The sequence below is a fragment of the Notolepis coatsorum genome (assembly GCF_963971535.1).
Source record: "Notolepis coatsorum genome assembly, chromosome: 5".
Classification (NCBI taxonomy): Eukaryota; Metazoa; Chordata; class Actinopteri; order Aulopiformes; family Paralepididae; genus Notolepis; species Notolepis coatsorum.
This window is the reverse complement of record NC_140169.1, coordinates 204,683,710-204,702,470: the sequence shown is the minus strand read 5'-3', so window position 1 is coordinate 204,702,470 and position 18,761 is coordinate 204,683,710. Positions and strand designations below refer to the sequence as shown.

At 45.6% G+C, this 18,761-nt stretch overlaps 2 protein-coding genes across 2 annotated transcripts in view; one reads left to right on the top strand and one right to left on the bottom strand.

Moving 5' to 3' along the window:
* Positions 1–18,761, bottom strand: part of gpr156 (G protein-coupled receptor 156) — a gene marked incomplete at both ends in the record, with an annotated part of 114,424 nt that overhangs the window by 52,076 nt on the left and 43,587 nt on the right. The window contains 1 exon segment of the mRNA XM_084314420.1: positions 14,539–14,664. Within this exon segment, the coding sequence (XP_084170546.1) occupies positions 14,539–14,664 (126 nt within the window).
* On the top strand, positions 9,828–11,208 carry LOC311229243 (alpha-2,8-sialyltransferase 8F-like; the record flags this gene model as incomplete). The annotated part of the gene is made up of 1 exon (XM_084315310.1): positions 9,828–11,208. One exon carries the CDS (start codon positions 9,828–9,830, stop codon positions 10,755–10,757), a length of 930 nt encoding a protein of 309 aa, XP_084171436.1. The 3' UTR covers positions 10,758–11,208.

Below are 18,761 nucleotides of genomic sequence, written 5' to 3'. Positions count from 1 at the left end.
AGCGTACAGTAATAAAATTAGCAATCAATCAACTCAATAGGCCATGCTCACTTAGAACAGCGCAGCACTCAGCTGCTTCTACAGTCTGACTCTCCCCCGCGTTGCAGACAGGAGTGTGTGTGTGTGTGTGTGTGTGTGTGTGTGTGTGTGTGTGTGTGTGTGTGTGTGTGTGTGTGTGTGTGTGTGTGTGTGTGTGTGTGTGTGTGTGTGTGTGTGTGTGTTTGTGTGGGGGTGGGTGGGTACGCCAGCGTCGGACAGTGTGAGAGTGAGCGCTGCAGGAAGGAAGAAGACATTTTTGGCAAATAATCAATCAATCAATCCGCGATTTTTCTTTTGTTCTAAAATTACTCATGACCCATCAATTACATCATCCAACATTGTTTAAAGGACTAAGACATTCGCCGAGACAGAATCGCTTTATATTTAGTCATTATGACGCTATCAACATATCCATTTGTTAAAGATTAAATGGCCCGCCATCTTGTTTTCTCCGAAGAATCCGCACGGCGGAGACGCGGAGTGATGTGATTCGGTTGTGGGCGGGTCCTGGGACCAGGAGCGTGGAATGGTCCCTATACATACGTGTAAATGGACTGTTTCAGCCAATCAGAATAGAGAAATTTGCATGCCGTTGTATAATGGGAAATAGAATTAGCAATTGCCTGTGCACCTGTCTGATGATTGATAATAAAACTCCTCAAAGAACGTTCCTGCCTCCCGTGTCCTGACTAGACACCCTGTGCCGTTGACTAACTTTCCTAACCACCAAGAGCTTCACTACAATACTGTTGTTGTGAGATCAGTGGGCGAGAGGTACTGTGGGATAAAAATCAATTTATTTATGTCCCTATATACATTTATTCACGTCTTCCTATTATCAGGTCTCAGCCTGTATTTATTTGAGCATGTCTGTGGCCAAACTGAGGTGTCAAAATCTTGTTTGTTACCGGAAGGGTCACTACAGCTGTTGCTAAAAAGCCACACAGCCCCACAGGCCAAGAACTGATGAGGTGACGTTTTTGGCTGACCACTGACCAGGGAGCATTGTCAGGATCTACAATAATGTATAATATCTATGAATCAACCATTTGTCTATTGTAAAACCATATAGACAAATATCTACAAATGTGTGTACCAGTTAAATGTGTTATTATATTATATGGTATTAAAACAAGCCTATGTGTCACCATGACCCCAGCTGTCTGAAACCACCAGGAGACAGACGTAATTCTAGATCCTTGCCATTTCAACTGTTTACCTTATATAGACTGTAACTGCAGTGGTGATGTCATAATAGAACCGGTTATAACAGGCTAGAATGCTCTGGGTCATTGTGATGTCATAAGGGATCGCCCTGGCGGGCGGTCCTTTGGCCTGTGATGTCATAATAGATCGACACTAGTGTATAAATACTGAGACCCTATAAGGTTCGTCCCTTCACTTCGTCACCATCTTCAGACAAGCCACATCGACACCTTCCTCCATAACAGTCCTCTCATATTGCATGCAGTCAATAAGGTACGTTTGGGGCTGTACTGCGCTTGTAGTTAAGTTCATTGGGTTAACAACCACCCTTGTAACGACAGATAAATTGTATGTATGTTGTTATGGTTTGATCCGTGATTGATTGTATTTCATGTATGTTTTCACAGTTTTACGGTTCGGAATCAAATCAAATCAAATCAAATTTATTTATAGGGCCCGACAACACACGTTAATGTCCCCATGGGCCGTACAGGTCTTCTTTAAACAAGTCAAGAAGACAACATAACAATAAGTCAAGAACAGAACAAGAACACCATAGGGTCCAAACATTTTTTAGATGAATGCAAATAAATGAAAGAATGCAAGCACTCCCAGACATACCCCACACGAAGGTAAGGAAAAACTCACTAAAACCTAACAATAGGGAAAAAAAGCTCCACAGGCAATGAGGAGGAGAGAAACCTTAGAAGGGCCGTTCAAGGGGGGATCTCCCTTCTTAGATGTCGGTGATAGTAGTGTTGCAGACGGACAGTTGGTAAGCATGCACTCATGTGTGTGGTGAAACACAGATGAGTGCATGCAATAGCAACTGTACATTTTGAAAAATTAAAGATAGAGCTAATAGCGATAGCAACTGAACATTTTGAAAGATTAAAGATAGAGTTGATAGCGGATCTATTTGAGGCACAGGGGCGGCGCAAGAGGGTCACGTCCTCCCCGTGAATAAAGATGTTCTCTTAGAACGGAAATAAAGCCAATCAGTAAACATCAAAGACGAGTTGCTTCATCATTGCAAGAGGGACAGTTACAGTAAAACTTATGCACCACGATGACCGTGCAATTCTCGACCATCGAACAGCCACAACCTTCCGGAACCTTCTAGAACCTCGAACATCCACAACCTTCCGGAACCTTCTAGAACATCCACAACCTTCCGGAACATTCTAGAACAGCGAACATCCTGGCATTACAGCAAGATGTCTGATAGTGGCAGCCAGTCCAATACGGTGGTGGAGGCGGAGAACCCATCCGGGGCAGAGGGCCGACCACGCAGGCGGACGGCCGCGGCTCAAGAACTGCAGGATGCGCGAAGGACAAAGATTGAACGGAAGTTCTCTAAGTGCCATGAGGCATGGAAGGCGGCGATGCGGAAGGCCGATGCGGAGCTGAAAGTCACGGGCGCATGTGCCCCAGCGAGCACACTCAACGCCGTGCACCATGTAATTGCAGTTGGCTGCGCCAACAAGAAGCTGGTGGCGGCCTTTGAGGAGTGGAAGCGCGTGGAAGTGACGGAAAACTCCATACGGCGCACCATCGACTGCTGCAGCCAGCAGACAGCGGACATCTCAAGGCAGCTGTTCGCGGCAACAGAGCCCGTACAGGGCGAGCTGGGAGACACAGACATGCTCGAGAGCGTGTCGGTAACCTCAGGAAAGACAGGCACCAGCTCGCGCCACAGGAACGCCGCAGGGAAGCGGTTCGAGGCACCAGACTTGCTCGAGAGCGGTTCGGTAACCTCAGGAAAGACAGGCACCAGCTCGCGCCACAGGAACGCCGCAGGGAAGCGGTTCGAGGCACCAGACATGCTCGAGAGCGGGTCGGTAGCCTCAGGAAAGACAGGCACCAGCTCGCGCCAGAGGCACTCCGCCGCCGCTGCGGTGCGGTCTCTACAAGATTTCGTAGAGGGCCTGCGAGATCAAGAGGAGCACAGTGAAGCAATGCGGAAACTGTTAGCCGAAGATACACAGGCAAGGGCACAAGTGGCGGCCGACAACGCCGGAAGAAAGGTGCAGCAGGCAGCGGAAAGCGCGGAACGACAAGGCAGGCTAGAAGCTAAACGCAGAGAAGGAGTACGAATGGCAGCCATGCGGAAGCTAAGTGCGGCTCAAGCAGCTCAAGCAGCCAGCAAAGGCGACGACCCAGCTGTATGCGGATGGGAGCGGCCCCCCGGGAGGTTCATAGGCGTTACGGTAAAGGAGGAAGGCCCATCTCCAGCACCGCCGGTGGCAGCCCCAAGACAGCGAAGCTCGATGCTTGGCCCAAGACAGACACCTCAACAGCAAGCTGCAGCACCAGCAGAGCCAGAAGGGGACCGGGCGCCAGCGTCGCCAGCACCGCTGCATGCAGCCCCAAGCCAGCCACCGCCACAGCCAGCGGTAGCACCAGCAGAAGGGGAACAGGCGCCAGCGCAGGCAGACAGCACAGCAGCTCTCATCCAAGGGCTCACCGAAGCCATCAATGCCAGTCGTGTGCCTATACCCGTACCCGTAGTGTTCAATGGCGACCCACTAACCTACCACGCCTGGAGGGCGTCCTTTCTGACGCTGGTGGGCAGGAAGAGCATAGCACCCGCAGAGAAGTTATCCTATCTACGCGAGTACGTTAAGGGACACGCCAAAACGGCCATAGAAAGCTACTGCGTGCAAGGCACCGAGGCCGCCTATCAGGCAGCATGGCAACTCTTAGCTGAGAGATATGGAACTCCATTCCTGCTGGCCAATGCATTCAGAGCGAAGCTTGATGCGTGGCCCAAGATAAGCGCCAACGGGAGTGTTGAACTTCAAGAACTCTCCGACTTTTTGCGCAGCTGTGAGGCTGCCATGCCGCAGATTCAGGAGCTGAACATCCTTAATGATTGCCGCGAGAACCAAAAAATACTCGCTAAACTCCCAGAAGGGGTGACGGCAAGATGGAATACGAAAGTCGTAGACATAGAAGACGCAAAGCACAGGTTCCCGAGCTTCAGCGAGTTTGTCCAGTTCCTCACACGTGAAGCCAAAATCGCGTGCAACCCAGTAACCTCGTTTCATGCCCTGAACCCACGGGACGGGATGAGGGAACAGGGCGCAAGACGCAGGGACCCCGGCGCACGAGTCTTAACAGCTAGCGCCCACGAGACAGACGGCGCCACACGCTGCATCCTTTGTGCCGCGAGCGGCCATAGCCTACAGGAGTGTGGCAAGTTTAGGCAGAAGAACAAGGTCGACCGGAACACGTTTGCTCGCGAAAGGCAGTTGTGCTTCGAGTGTCTGGAGCCCGGCCATACCGCCAGGGGCTGTAGAGATAGACGACCCACCATGGAGGAAAGGGCGGACGCAAGGAACCGGGCTACGTACAGAACCAGAGGTACAAATACGCCGCCACACCAGGCAACGTCATTTAGAGTCATCCAGCAGGATGGGGGCACGCATACCTCCACAATAGTGCCAGTGTGGGTCTCAGCTACAGCGGAGCCCAGCCGGGAAGTCCTGGTGTATGCAATCCTCGATAATCAAAGTGACACCACCTTCATCCTCGAGAAGACAGCAAGGACTCTTAACATCAAGGGCGAAACAGTGCAGTTACAGCTCTCGACACTGGCTTCCAGAAACACAGTCGTGTCCTGTTGGAAACTAGCTGGCCTACAAGTAAGAGGATTCCAGTCAACCAAGCTAATTCCTCTGCCAGTGACTTATTCAAGAGACTTTATCCCGGCAAACAGAGGCCATATTCCCACCCCAGGGACAGCGAAGGCATGGGGCCATCTGGCACATCTAGCAGAGAATATCGCGCCAAAACAACGCTGTGAGGTCGGCCTGCTAATTGGCTACAACTGCCCTCAAGCCCTCAAGCCACTAAGCACGGTGGGAGGGGAGGACCACCAGCCGTTTGCAGTGCAAACAGATTTAGGCTGGAGTGTGGTGGGATATGGAACCCCGGGGCTCCACTATGGAGATACCATCGGACTCAGTCACCACGTCCTGGTAAAGCAAGTGAGGCCAGGGTTACCGGCCTCGGCAGGGCTCACCAGGGAAGTGCACTATGTCAATAGGACCCAGATCAAAGAAGTCGTGCTACCGACAGACGTACTAAAGAGACTGGAGGCCGACTTCTCGGAAAGAGCGGCAGAGGCCAACCCTATATCGCAAGAGGATCTACGGTTCATGTCGGAACTGAAGACGGGCATCAAGCTAAAGAGCAACGGTCATTATGAAATGCCGCTGCCATTTAAGAAGGAAAGGCCTAAGTTACCGGATAATAAGATCTGTGCCATCCATCGGCTCAACAGCCTAGAGCGGAAGCTGCGGAAAGATGCGCAGTACTACCAGGACTACAAGACCTTCATGGAGGCGACCATAACCCGCGGGGACGCAGAGCGGGTCCCCAAGGAAGACATCGGCAAGACGCCAGTGTGGTACATCCCACATCATGGGGTGTATCATCCACAAAAGCCTGGGAAGATACGGGTGGTCTTCGATTGCTCCGCCAAGTATCAAGGCGTATCCTTGAATGACCATCTGCTGACAGGCCCAGAGTTGACCAACGCCTTGGTGGGAGTGCTGTGTTGCTTTCGACGAGGGCCCGTGGCAATCATGTGCGACATAGAACGCATGTTCCATCAGTTCCATGTCAAGGCAGAAGACCAAGATTACCTCCGATTCCTTTGGTGGGATGACGGAAACCTAGACGACCGACCGTCCATCTATCGGATGAGGGTCCATCTGTTTGGGGCAGCTTCGTCACCGGGCTGTGCAAACTACGGACTCAAGCACATCGCGGCCGCAGGACGAGGAACCTTCAGGGACGACACTATAAGGTTTATCCAAAGGAATTTCTACGTTGATGATGGACTGGCTAGCGTAGCATCTGTCGACCAAGCCATCCAGCTGGTGAAAGAAGCAAGAGAGCTTTGCAGCACAGGCAACCTCCGGCTGCATAAGTTCATCTCTAACAGCAAGGCAGTCCTAGCCACAATCCCAGGGGAAGAGTGTGCCGAAGTTCCCAGCGACAAGGATATGGCACTAGGGGAGCTGCACCTGGAGAGAGTACTCGGGGTGCAGTGGTGCGTGGCGGCGGACGAGTTCCAGTTCCGAGTGACCGTCAAAGAGAATCCGAGTACCCGACGCGGAGTCCTGTCCACGGTCGCTTCGGTATACGATCTGCTGGGATTTGTGGCGCCCTTCATCCTGGGAGGAAAGCAGATCCTACAACAGATGTGCCGGGACAAGCTCAGTTGGGACGACGCGCTACCCGATGACCTACGACCACGGTGGGAGTGCTGGCTCCGAGACCTCCACAAGCTGGCAGGGGCGAAGATTCCAAGATGCTACGTGCCATTAAGCTTCAAGGTTCAGCACTACGAACTGCACCACTTCGCCGATGCCAGTATGGACGGCTATGGAGTGTGCTCGTACCTTCGAGCAGTGAGTAAGTCAAACGAAGCCCACTGTACCTTAGTAGTGGGAAAATCAAGAGTCGCTCCCACTAAGGTCACAACCATACCCAGGCTCGAGTTGGCAGCAGCGGTGTTAGCCGTCCGCATCAGTGATATGCTCAAGAAGGAACTGGAAGTCGAGTGCCTACGAGAAGTATTTTGGACGGATTCCAGGGTTGTACTGGGGTACATCAATAACGAAGCCAGAAGGTTTCACGTGTTCGTAGCAAATCGCGTAGAACGAATCAAGCAAAGCACCGATGCTACACAATGGAGGTACGTGGCGTCGGAAGACAATCCAGCCGACCATGCTTCAAGGGGGCTCGCAGCAGAGCCACTGATAGCCTCTAACTGGGTCTCCGGCCCAGACTTTCTTTGGCAGGACGGGCTACCAAGCGGAGAAGGCAAGGTGGGAGAGATTGCAAGTGACGACCCGGAAGTTAGGAAGGCCCAAGTGCTCACCACAGGGGTGAAAGAAGTCTGGCCGCTGCTAGAGCGCGTACACAAGTTCTCAGACTGGTCCAGACTGGTGAAAGCTATCGCCAGACTCCAGCGCCACGTAAAGGAAAGGAAAGGGCTCCAGCCAAAGTCCTGTGAAGCCACCAGCCTAGAGGAAAGAAGAGAAGCGGAGCTAACCATAATCAAGATGGTGCAAGGAGCAACCTTTGCGCAAGACATACTGGCACTCCAGAGCCAACAGGAGAACCCATTCAAGGGCAGAGCCACTACGCTGCACCGGTTAGGGCCATTCCTGGACGACCACGGCGTCCTCAGAGTTGGCGGACGCCTAACGCACGCCGCCCTAGATCCACAGGTGAAGCATCCAGCTGTCCTTCCAAAGGACAGTTATGTGTCGGGCTTACTCGTCAAGCACTATCACGAGAGAGTGCACCATCAAGGACGAGGGATGACCATGAATGCACTCCGATCCAATGGTATATGGATACTCGGCGGCAGCAAAGCAGCATCATCCCATATCTACAAGTGCATTACGTGCAGGAAGTTCAGACGATGCACGGAACAGCAGAGAATGGCAGATCTCCCGGAGGAACGCATGGAAACTGCGCCGCCATTCACCTACTGCGGGATGGACTGTTTTGGACCATTCCACGTAAAGGAAGGCAGGAAAGAGCTAAAGCATTACGGATTGTTACTTACATGCATGTGTTCCCGAGCCGTCCACATCGAAATGCTCGATGACTTGACCACGGATGCCTTCATTAATGCGCTGCGCGCTTTCATCGCCATTCGGGGAAACGTACGCCAGATAAGAAGCGATCAAGGCACAAACTTCGTTGGCGCACGAGGAGAGTTCGCTAGAGCACTGAAAGAAATGGATCCGGAAGAGTGCAAGGAACTTGGATGCGAGTTCATCCTGAACACCCCTGCGGCAAGTCATATGGGGGGTGCCTGGGAAAGACAAATCCGCACCATCCGAAGCGTCTTGACGGCCATTCTAGCGCAGTCAGCCACACAACTTGACTGCGCCTCTCTACGTACGTTCCTATATGAAGTCATGGCGGTGGTAAACAGCCGACCTCTGACCGTCGAGTGCCTCAATGATCCATCCAGCCCAGAGCCTCTGACACCAAACCACATCCTGACCATGAAGTCCACAATCCTCGCTCCGCCGCCCGGAAGGTTCGTCAAGGAAGATCTGTACCTCCGCAAACGATGGCGGCGAGTGCAACTCTTAGCCAACCACTTCTGGACCAGATGGAAAAAGGAGTACCTCATGACACTCCAACCGAGACAGAAGTGGACCAAGGATCGGAGGAACGCAAGGGTCGACGACATCGTACTCCTACAGCATGAGTCCACACCACGTAACCAGTGGAGGATGGCTAAGGTTATCGAAGTGTGTCCAGGGATAGACGGGAGAGTGCGACACCTTAAGTTGCTTATCAGCGACCCCAAGCTAGATAAGAAAGGCAAGCGCATCTCCGCACCAGTCGTCCTGGAGAGGCCCATCCATAAGACGGTGACGCTGGTGGAAGCAGAATGACGCCTCTTGGGCCCTCTAGCTGTCTCTATATCATTCTATCTTTCTATCTTTTTCGCTTTTCCTCAGGCCGAGGTGATTCTTCCGGTGGAGGCCAAGGACCATAGTATTGTGTTGTTATTTGTAGTTATTGCGTTACGTTTAGGCATTAGGTGGGCAGTTATCGTACGAATCATATACACTGCTTATATATGCTTGGTGGGAGTGTAACTGCAGTGGTGATGTCATAATAGAACCGGTTATAACAGGCTAGAATGCTCTGGGTCATTGTGATGTCATAAGGGATCGCCCTGGCGGGCGGTCCTTTGGCCTGTGATGTCATAATAGATCGACACTAGTGTATAAATACTGAGACCCTATAAGGTTCGTCCCTTCACTTCGTCACCATCTTCAGACAAGCCACATCGACACCTTCCTCCATAACAGTCCTCTCATATTGCATGCAGTCAATAAGGTACGTTTGGGGCTGTACTGCGCTTGTAGTTAAGTTCATTGGGTTAACAACCACCCTTGTAACGACCGATAAATTGTATGTATGTTGTTATGGTTTGATCCGTGATTGATTGTATTTCATGTATGTTTTCACAGTTTTACGGTTCGGAATAAAGATGTTCTCTTAGAACGGAAATAAAGCCAATCAGTAAACATCAAAGACGAGTTGCTTCATCATTGCAAGAGGGACAGTTACATAGACATTGTTTAAAGCCACCTCATTCGCTCAGAACACCAACCAGCTGACTATAAAATTACAATGTGATGGGGGCCGTGGGGACAGACTTCTGCTCTGCCCTCACCAAGCTAAGTAGAACTGTCCACTCTCAGCTGTTTGTGTAAATACTCTGTAATATTGAATATTCACTCTGTAATAAATATTTGATTGCTAACACCCTCTCCTCATCTTTCAAGGTCAATAAAAGAATATACCTTATCAGTACAAAGAGGAGAACAAAAGCGGAGAAGAGAGGGAAGGAACCAGAGACAAAGGTAATATCTAGAGGCTGTAAAGGCAGGGAGAGGAAGAGAGAGCCAGGAGAAAGAAGATGGGGAGTGGGGGGATCAGAGGACGTAACAGGAGGACGAGAGGTATGATGGGACTCCTCCTGATGCTCAGTCTCCTCATCTTGGGACTCGTCTGGTACATCTTCAATGACTTACATCCAACAACAACAACAACAAGGCTGCAAGGACAACGTCATCGACAAAGTTGTGGAGCGCTACTCTCACAGCTGGCAGAGGCAGTTCAGATCTCTGTTGAGCAACAGGTGCCATGGCCTCACCAAGGCCATCGTCACTCAGGCCAACACTCCCCTGGGTACCAAGGTTGTGTACGATGGCGAGAAGAGAAAGCCTCTACAGGTCACCTCAGAGATCTTCAGCACCTTTGCAAAGGAACATCCCTTTCTAAATAAAACCTGGGACACATGTGCTGTGGTCGGGAATGGAGGAATCCTGGCCAATAGCAGCTGTGGTGAAAAGATAGACTCTGCCCAATTTGTCATCAGGTGCAACCTGCCTCCCTTGGAGAACGGCTACGAGAGAGATGTGGGCAACAAGACTGACCTTGTGACAGCCAACCCCAGCATCCTCCTGGAGAAGTTTGCGGGTCTGATGGAGCGACGTGGAAAGCTCTCCTTCGTGGAGAGCCTGCGTAGCTACGGCGACTCCCTGATACTCCTGCCCGCCTTCTCCTACAGCCAAAACACGCCTGTGTCCCTGCGGGCCCTGTACACCATCCAGGACTTTCACAGTCCCTCCCGGCCGGTCTTCCTCAATCCCGAGTACCTCCAGAACCTGGCCCGCTTCTGGCGCGCGCAGGGCCTGAGCACAGTGCGGCTCAGCTCGGGCCTCATGATGGCCAGCCTGGCTCTGGAGCTCTGTGCCAACGTGCACCTGTATGGCTTCTGGCCCTTCAACCAGCACCCGCTCGGACACCGGCCGCTCACGGAACACTACTATGATGACAGGCAGAGCAAGAACGTGCACGCCATGCCCGCCGAGTTTGACCACCTGCTGAGGTTGCACGGTCAGGGCGTTCTCAGGATACACCTGGGAGAGTGTCTGCCGTCCAGCAGGTAGGGGCCCTGCACCCGGAGAGAATCCACCCAGCTAGAACTGACACCGCTGAGGGAACAGTGCCTCCTCTCTCCAGCCTCCTCCCCTTAACAGTCTTAAGATCTCAAGCCCTCGCACCGTCGCACGGCCCCGGCCGAAACTGGACGTACATGTCTGTGACACAGATTTGTTGTTTTTGAGCAGCAAGGGGAGGCATGGTTTACGTTTGTGGGGAATGCCTCGCTGATCACGGTGGAGGAGTGTCAAAGGTCACAGACAGCGTGACCAAAGAATGATGACCTCTCGGACGCCAAAGGGGCATCACCAGCAGACCTCTCGTCCTACAGATATTCCTGTGGAACCACACCCCTTTCCCCCCCTCCTAGATTCTGGTCCGGATACCAGAATAATCAACGACAAGACGGCGAGCCAAGACGGAGAAGACCTTTCAACCCTGTGATGCCATATTCTAGAAATCCTGAATAATGGGGGAGATTTTTAAAAGACTGTAAATTTTTTTTTAAATCTAAGTATGTATTTTAAGCTTGTTAACAGAACGAGTGTGCCTCTGACCTAAGCGCGGAATGCACTGAAAGTCAGTGATTTATAAAGGATGTATTTTTGTTTCTCCCTCCTACTAGGGGTCAACTTACAATTTTAAAATGTTAAAAGATATATCAAGCGTCTGGCTAAAGGAGCTATTGACCTATAACTTGTGGGTAATAATTATGACCCTATACTACATTTTATGGAATGTACACTAAAAGTGAAGAGAAACCTTCATTTTCCTCCTCATCTTCTCTCCCCCTGAGTGAGGCCTCTGTGCGACCTTGCCTTCTGTAAGAAAAATGCACCCTACTGATTAAGCCTTCTGCCTCCTAAACTGCAGCTTGCTGATTGGTCGTTATGATCCTATCTACCTAGAAGACGAGTTATGTTCTGTCTCACTGTACAAACCATGCGCCCTCGGGTGGCGCCCAAGAATCCTAAAATGCACCCTACTGATTGGAGAAGAAGAGGGTTAACCCTTCACAAACCCAGAGGACTCACTGTAACACACTGCACTGTGTTTAGAAACAGAGCGTGACGGAGAAGGTGTATTAAGATGTTTTTAACGTCTGTTTGATGTGTAAATGCTTAAAAGGAATTGCTAGTACAGGAGACTGTGACTTTATAAACCAGGGCTATTCAACTGGCGGCCCGCGGGCGGATGATTCTGACCGGCCCGCCAAAGATTACATGATAATAAATTATTATTTTTTTTTCCCATGTCAACGTTAACACGCACAATTGAGCCAAAAGCCACTCAATTAATGACAGATTTCATTGATAAATTGAGGGAAAACTTTGCAAGTTGATTTGATGAATTTGACATGTCCAGATAATTGATGCATTTTGTGAGCAACCCATTTGCCAATGTAGCTGCTATTTCCACAAAAGGACAAGAGTTCCTTGCATCACTTCACATTGATGAAGGTCTCCTGCAACTTGAAATAATTGACATGCAAGCATCATCTGCTCTGAAGCAGGCACTTGAGAATGAATCCACCACAACATTTTGGATAAAGTGTATTCATGTCAAGACATTCCCCAAAATAAAAATGCTGGCAATATCTGTGCTAACAATGTTTGGCTCAACATACACCTGTGAATCCAGTTTCTCTCACATGAATGCCATTAAAACAAGCAACCATGCCTCCTTGACAAATGAGCATTTGCATCACTGTTTGCGGGTAGCCCTCACTTCCTATGAACCCTCTTTCTCTGCCATTGCCCAGTCAAAGAAGTGCAATCGCTCTCATTAGATGTGTGTATGTAGGCTAGGCCTGTCTGCCCCCCACCCCCCTGATGTTTGAGAGTTAAGAGTCGACAATAAGTGCTAATAAGATGCTGTGATTTGCTGTTGTTGCACAGACATGAAGCACTTTTTCATAAGCTCAGCTGCACTATAAATGTGTTTTTTTGTTCAAGTGTTGATGTTAGAATGTTCATATGCACATCATGCACTTGTTTGTTTTTTATTTAATTTTTATATTGAAATGTTGAAGAGGAGATGTTGCAGTTGTTGCACATAAATGAAGCACTTTTTTTGAAAAGTATACTACTTTTGCAATGTAGTTAAAGGGGATCTTATAAATTGCCTTTTTCAGTGTTTAGCATTGTTTCCTAGCTATGTGGACTTATATTAATATGATCTATGTCTCTAATTCTCATATTGGCGCATTCTTCCAATTCTCCTCTCACAATATTCACCCTCACTGAACTGAGTCATCTGAAAATGTGCTGATTTGTGATGTCAGAGAGACACTGCTGCATGATAATCAGCTGAGTTTCCACACAGTTCCCACAGTGGTTGGAGCCCAGGCTCAAAACGTGTTTTTTAGTACTTGATTAGAAATACAAAACAATGAATTAAAAAAAAATATTACAGAGGTGTTCCATAAACCCACAGGAATTGTGTAAAAGTGCCCAAATAGTGAAAGAAATAGTAAAATAGTTCCCCTTTAAATAAAAGTTGTGAAAATGTGGTTGCGTGTTGTGTCAAGTGTACATATATTCATAGCACGGGGAGGCGCCGTGGCAGTCCGGCCCCTGGCCCCTTGGGTTTCTGACAATGTGGCCCCCTGAACAATTTAGTTGAATAGCCCTGTTATAAACTATGACTCTCTTATACCTATTTAACTTTGTAAACCACTGTGTTTAGTGAAGGATTTATAGTATGAAAGTACTTCTACTTCTTTTTAAACTTTGAAAACCACTATGAACCACTGTGTTTAGTAAAGTACTTATAGTATGAATACTTCTACTAAAAGGGTGGCCATGTAATTCCAGCCATGCACGCTGATTGGTACTGTACTATAAGGAGGTGTGTTGATTGTTTTTATGACGATTTCAGTACTATAAAAACACCCTGCAGGCGAGTAGAGCGCTCTCTATTCTTGATCGCCTTTTTGCTTTAAGATCCTGAGACTATATTTGTAGACTTATTGGAATAAGTGTGCATTTCTTTTGTATGACTTTACCTTTTTCACAAAACTCTGTAAAACTCTTGTATTTCTAATTAAAACTTCACTTAAAAAATAACTCTGATATGTTAGATGTTGTTGATTGATGTTTGTTTTTCAAACTTTTTAAATATAAAAAAAATATCGCAATGTCTCAGAGCATTACCTGTATAAATAAAGGACAAATAAATAAATAAAATAAAAATATGCAAACGGTCCCTTGGTTCACACCCTGCGGGTCGGAGTGTTAAATCACTTCTAATGAAAAGACTGTGGATGGTATAGTTAGGATATTCTTTCAGAGCACAGTGAAGTGAAGGGAAGTGAGGTCATGTTAGAAGAGGTTTAACGTAAAACCACACCATTTCCTGAGTTTAGATATAGTCTTCAGGCACTGAAGGACGAGAAGGAGCGTTTACCTATAAGGACCTTGTGGACATTTCAACTTACAGCTGCACTATGTGGTTTTGGGGTAGAAATGTGAACCTCTGAAAAGTCAAAGTAGTGGATCTTAAAACATTTATGCATGAATTCATTTCCATCGTTGTCCATTGAAATAATCCCCACCCACTCGTGCTTGGAACCTGTTGCTAATACCCTTACTATGCTTCCTAACATCCTTACTATGCTTATATCACCCCTTCCTATGCTTCCTAACATCTAATAAACTTTCATTTATCATTTATCATTTATCTACAGTATTTTGTGAAAAGTCACTGCAAAATAAAATGTCCTTTGGTAGCAATAAAAGGATGGTAGCAGGAGATCTTGGAAGGACCAGAGGTTAAAACGCTGGTTACCTTGACAACAGCTCCGATGGATCGTGAGCAGTGAATGGGGTCAGTGAGGTTCCAGACCATCAGAACCAGCATGTCCACCAGAACCAACGCACCCACCAGACCCATCAACTGGATGTCCCTGATGATCTGAAACAGAGTCACATATATATCACAGTATATAATAACACAGAGAAGAACACAGTCACATATCACACTATATAACACAGAGAACACAGTATATAACACAGAGAACACAGTCACATATCACAGTATATAACACAGAGATATATCACAGTATATAACACAGAGAACACAGAGATGTATCACAGTATATAACACAGAGATATATCACAGTATATAACACAGAGATGTATCACAGTATATAACAGAGATATATCACAGTATATAACACAGCGATATATCACAGTATATAACAGAGATATATCACAGTATATAACACAGAGATATATCACAGTATATAACACAGAGAACACAGAGATGTATCACAGTATATAACACAGAGATATATCACAGTATATAACACAGAGATATATCACAGTTTATACAACGGCATGCAAATTTCTCGATTCTGATTGGCCATTTACACGTCTTTATTGGCAACAATCCACGGTCCTGGGCTCAGGACCCGCCCACAACCGAATCACATATCACTCCCCGGCTCACTCCGGGAGAAAACAAGATCGCGGACAACAAATGGATATGTTAATAGCACCATGACGACTAAATATGAAGCGATTCTGTCAAGGGGAATGTGTTAGTCCTTTAAACAATGTTGGATGATGTAATTGATGGGTCTTGAGTCAATCTAGAACAAAAGAAAAATCGCGGATTGATTGATTGATTAATTGATTGATTTAAATTTCTACTTCCTTCCCACTGACTGCAGCGTTCACTCTCACACTGTCCGACGCTGGCGTACCCACAAACACACACACACACATACACACACACACACACACACACACACACACACACACACACGCACACACACACACACGCACACACTCCTGTCTGCAACAGCGGGGGAGTCAGACTGAGAGAGAAGCAGCGCTGTTTTAAGTGAGCATGGTCTATTGAATTGATTGATTGGTTGATTGCTAATTTTATTACTGTACCCCTGGTTTCCAACTGGTTAAGTTTAGGCTAAAAGAAATAAATAAAAAAATAGGGCGAAGAAAACGTTTTTTTCCTATAGGGCAAAGAAAACGTTTTAATTTGTTTTACCTACTTTATATAGAAGCATCTAAGAATTAAGTTCTATGGAAAGTAGGTCTGCATTCCCTTAACAATTGTGTGTATTGAGCCTTACTGTATTGTACCCATTCTGCATCTGGTAATAAAATTTTCAATCAATCATTCCAATAATACACAGTTGGATGTGTTAGTTGGTTGGATGCACTTCAAGCTGCTTCCACATGAGGCAACTTCTCTCAATCATTCCAATAATACACAGTTGGATGTGTTAGTTTGGTTGGATGCACTTCAAGCTGCTTCCACATGGAGGCAACTTGTCTTTTTTGTAGTTGTGGGAACTACTTTTTCTGGCGGATGGTTTTTTCAATAAATCTTCGATTAATGTGTGTTTATTGTATAGAAATAAGGTTGGATGAATCTGGCAGTTGTATAAAAGCTTTACACCACTTGTAGTCGTGATTTGTGACCAATAAACCATGCCTAGGGGGGTCTAACGACCCTCGGCTGCGCCTCGGGCCTAACGACCACCCCTAGGCATGGTTTATTGGTCACAAACCACTCCTGCGCGTGATGTAATGCTTAAATATAACACAGAGATATATCACAGTATATAACACAGAGAACACAGAGATATATCACAGTATATATCACAGAGATATATCACAGTATATAACACAGAGATGTATCACAGTATATAACACAGAGATATATCACAGTATATAACACAGAGATATATCACAGTATATAACACAGAGAACACAGAGATATATTACAGTATATAACACAGAGATATATCACAGTATATAACACAGAGAACACAGAGATATATCACAGTATATAACACAGAGATATATCACAGTATATAACACAGAGATATATCACAGTATATAACACAGAGAACACAGAGATATATCACAGTATATAACACAGAGAACACAGAGATGTATCACAGTATATAACACAGAGATATATCACAGTATATAACACAGAGATGTATCACAGTATATAACACAGAGATGTATCACAGTATATAACACAGATATATATCACAGTATATAACACAGAGATATATCACAGTATATAACACAGAGATATATCACAGTATATAACACAGAGATGTATCACAGTATATAACACATTGATATATCACAGTATATAACACAGAGATATATCACAGTATATAACACAGAGATATATCACAGTATATAACACAGATATATCACAGTATATAACACAGAGATATATCACAGTATATAACACAGATATATCACAGTATATAACACAGAGATATATCACAGTATATAACACAGAGATGTATCACAGTATATAACACAGAGATATATCACAGTATATAACACAGAGATATATCACAGTATATAACACAGAGAGCACAGAGATATATCACAGTATATAACACAGAGATATATCACAGTATATAACACAGATAACACAGAGATATATCACAGTATATAACACAGAGAGCACAGAGATATATCACAGTATATAACACAGAGATATATCACAGTATATAACACAGAGATGTATCACAGTATATAACACAGAGATATATCACAGTATATAACACAGAGATATATCACAGTATATAACACAGTATATAACACAGAGAACACAGAGATGTATCACAGTATATATCACAGTATATAACACAGAGAACACAGAGATATATCACAGTATATAACACAGTACAGAGAACACAGAGATATATCACAGTATATAACACAGAGAACACAGAGATATATCACAGTATATAACACAGAGATATATCACAGTATATAACACAGAGAACACAGAGATGTATCACAGTATATAACACAGAGATATATCACAGTATATAACACAGAGAGCACAGAGATATATCACAGTATATAACACAGATATATCACAGTATATAACACAGAGATATATCACAGTATATAACACAGAGAACAGAGAGATGTATCACAATATATAACACAGAGATATATCACAGTATATAACACAGAGATATATCACAGTATATATCACAGTATATAACACAGAGATGTATCACAGTATATAACACAGAGATGTATCACAGTATATAACACAGAGATATATCACAGTATATAACACAGAGAACACAGAGATATATCACAGTATATAACACAGAGATGTATCACAGTATATATCACAGTATATAACACAGATATGTATCACAGTATATATCACAGTATATAACACAGAGATGTATCACAGTATATATCACAGAGATATATCACAGTATATAACACAGAGATGTATCACAGTATATAACACAGAGATGTATCACAGTATATAACACAGAGATATATCACAGTATATATCACAGAGATATATCACAGTATATAACACAGAGATATATCACAGTATATAACACAGCGATGTATCACAGTATATAACACAGTATATAACACAGAGATGTATCACAGTATATATCACAGTATATAACACAGAGATATATCACAGTATATAACACAGAGAACACAGAGATATATCACAGTATATAACACAGAGATGTATCACAGTATATATCACAGTATATAACACAGAGATGTATCACAGTATATATCACAGTATATAACACAGAGATGTATCACAGAGATATATCACAGTATATAACACAGAGATGTATCACAGTATATATCACAGTATATAACACAGAGATATATCACAGTATATAACACAGAGATATATCACAGTATATAACACAGAGATGTATCACAGTATATAACACAGAGATGTATCACATTATATATCACAGAGATATATCACAGTATAACACAGAGATATATCACAGTATATAACACAGAGATGTATCACAGTATATATCACAGTATATAACACAGAGATGTATCACAGTATATAACAAAGAGATATACCACAGTATATAACACAGAGAACACAGAGATATATCACAGTATATAACACAGAGATATATCACAGTATATAACACAGAGATATATCACAGTATATAACACAGAGATGTATCACAGTATATAACACAGAGATAT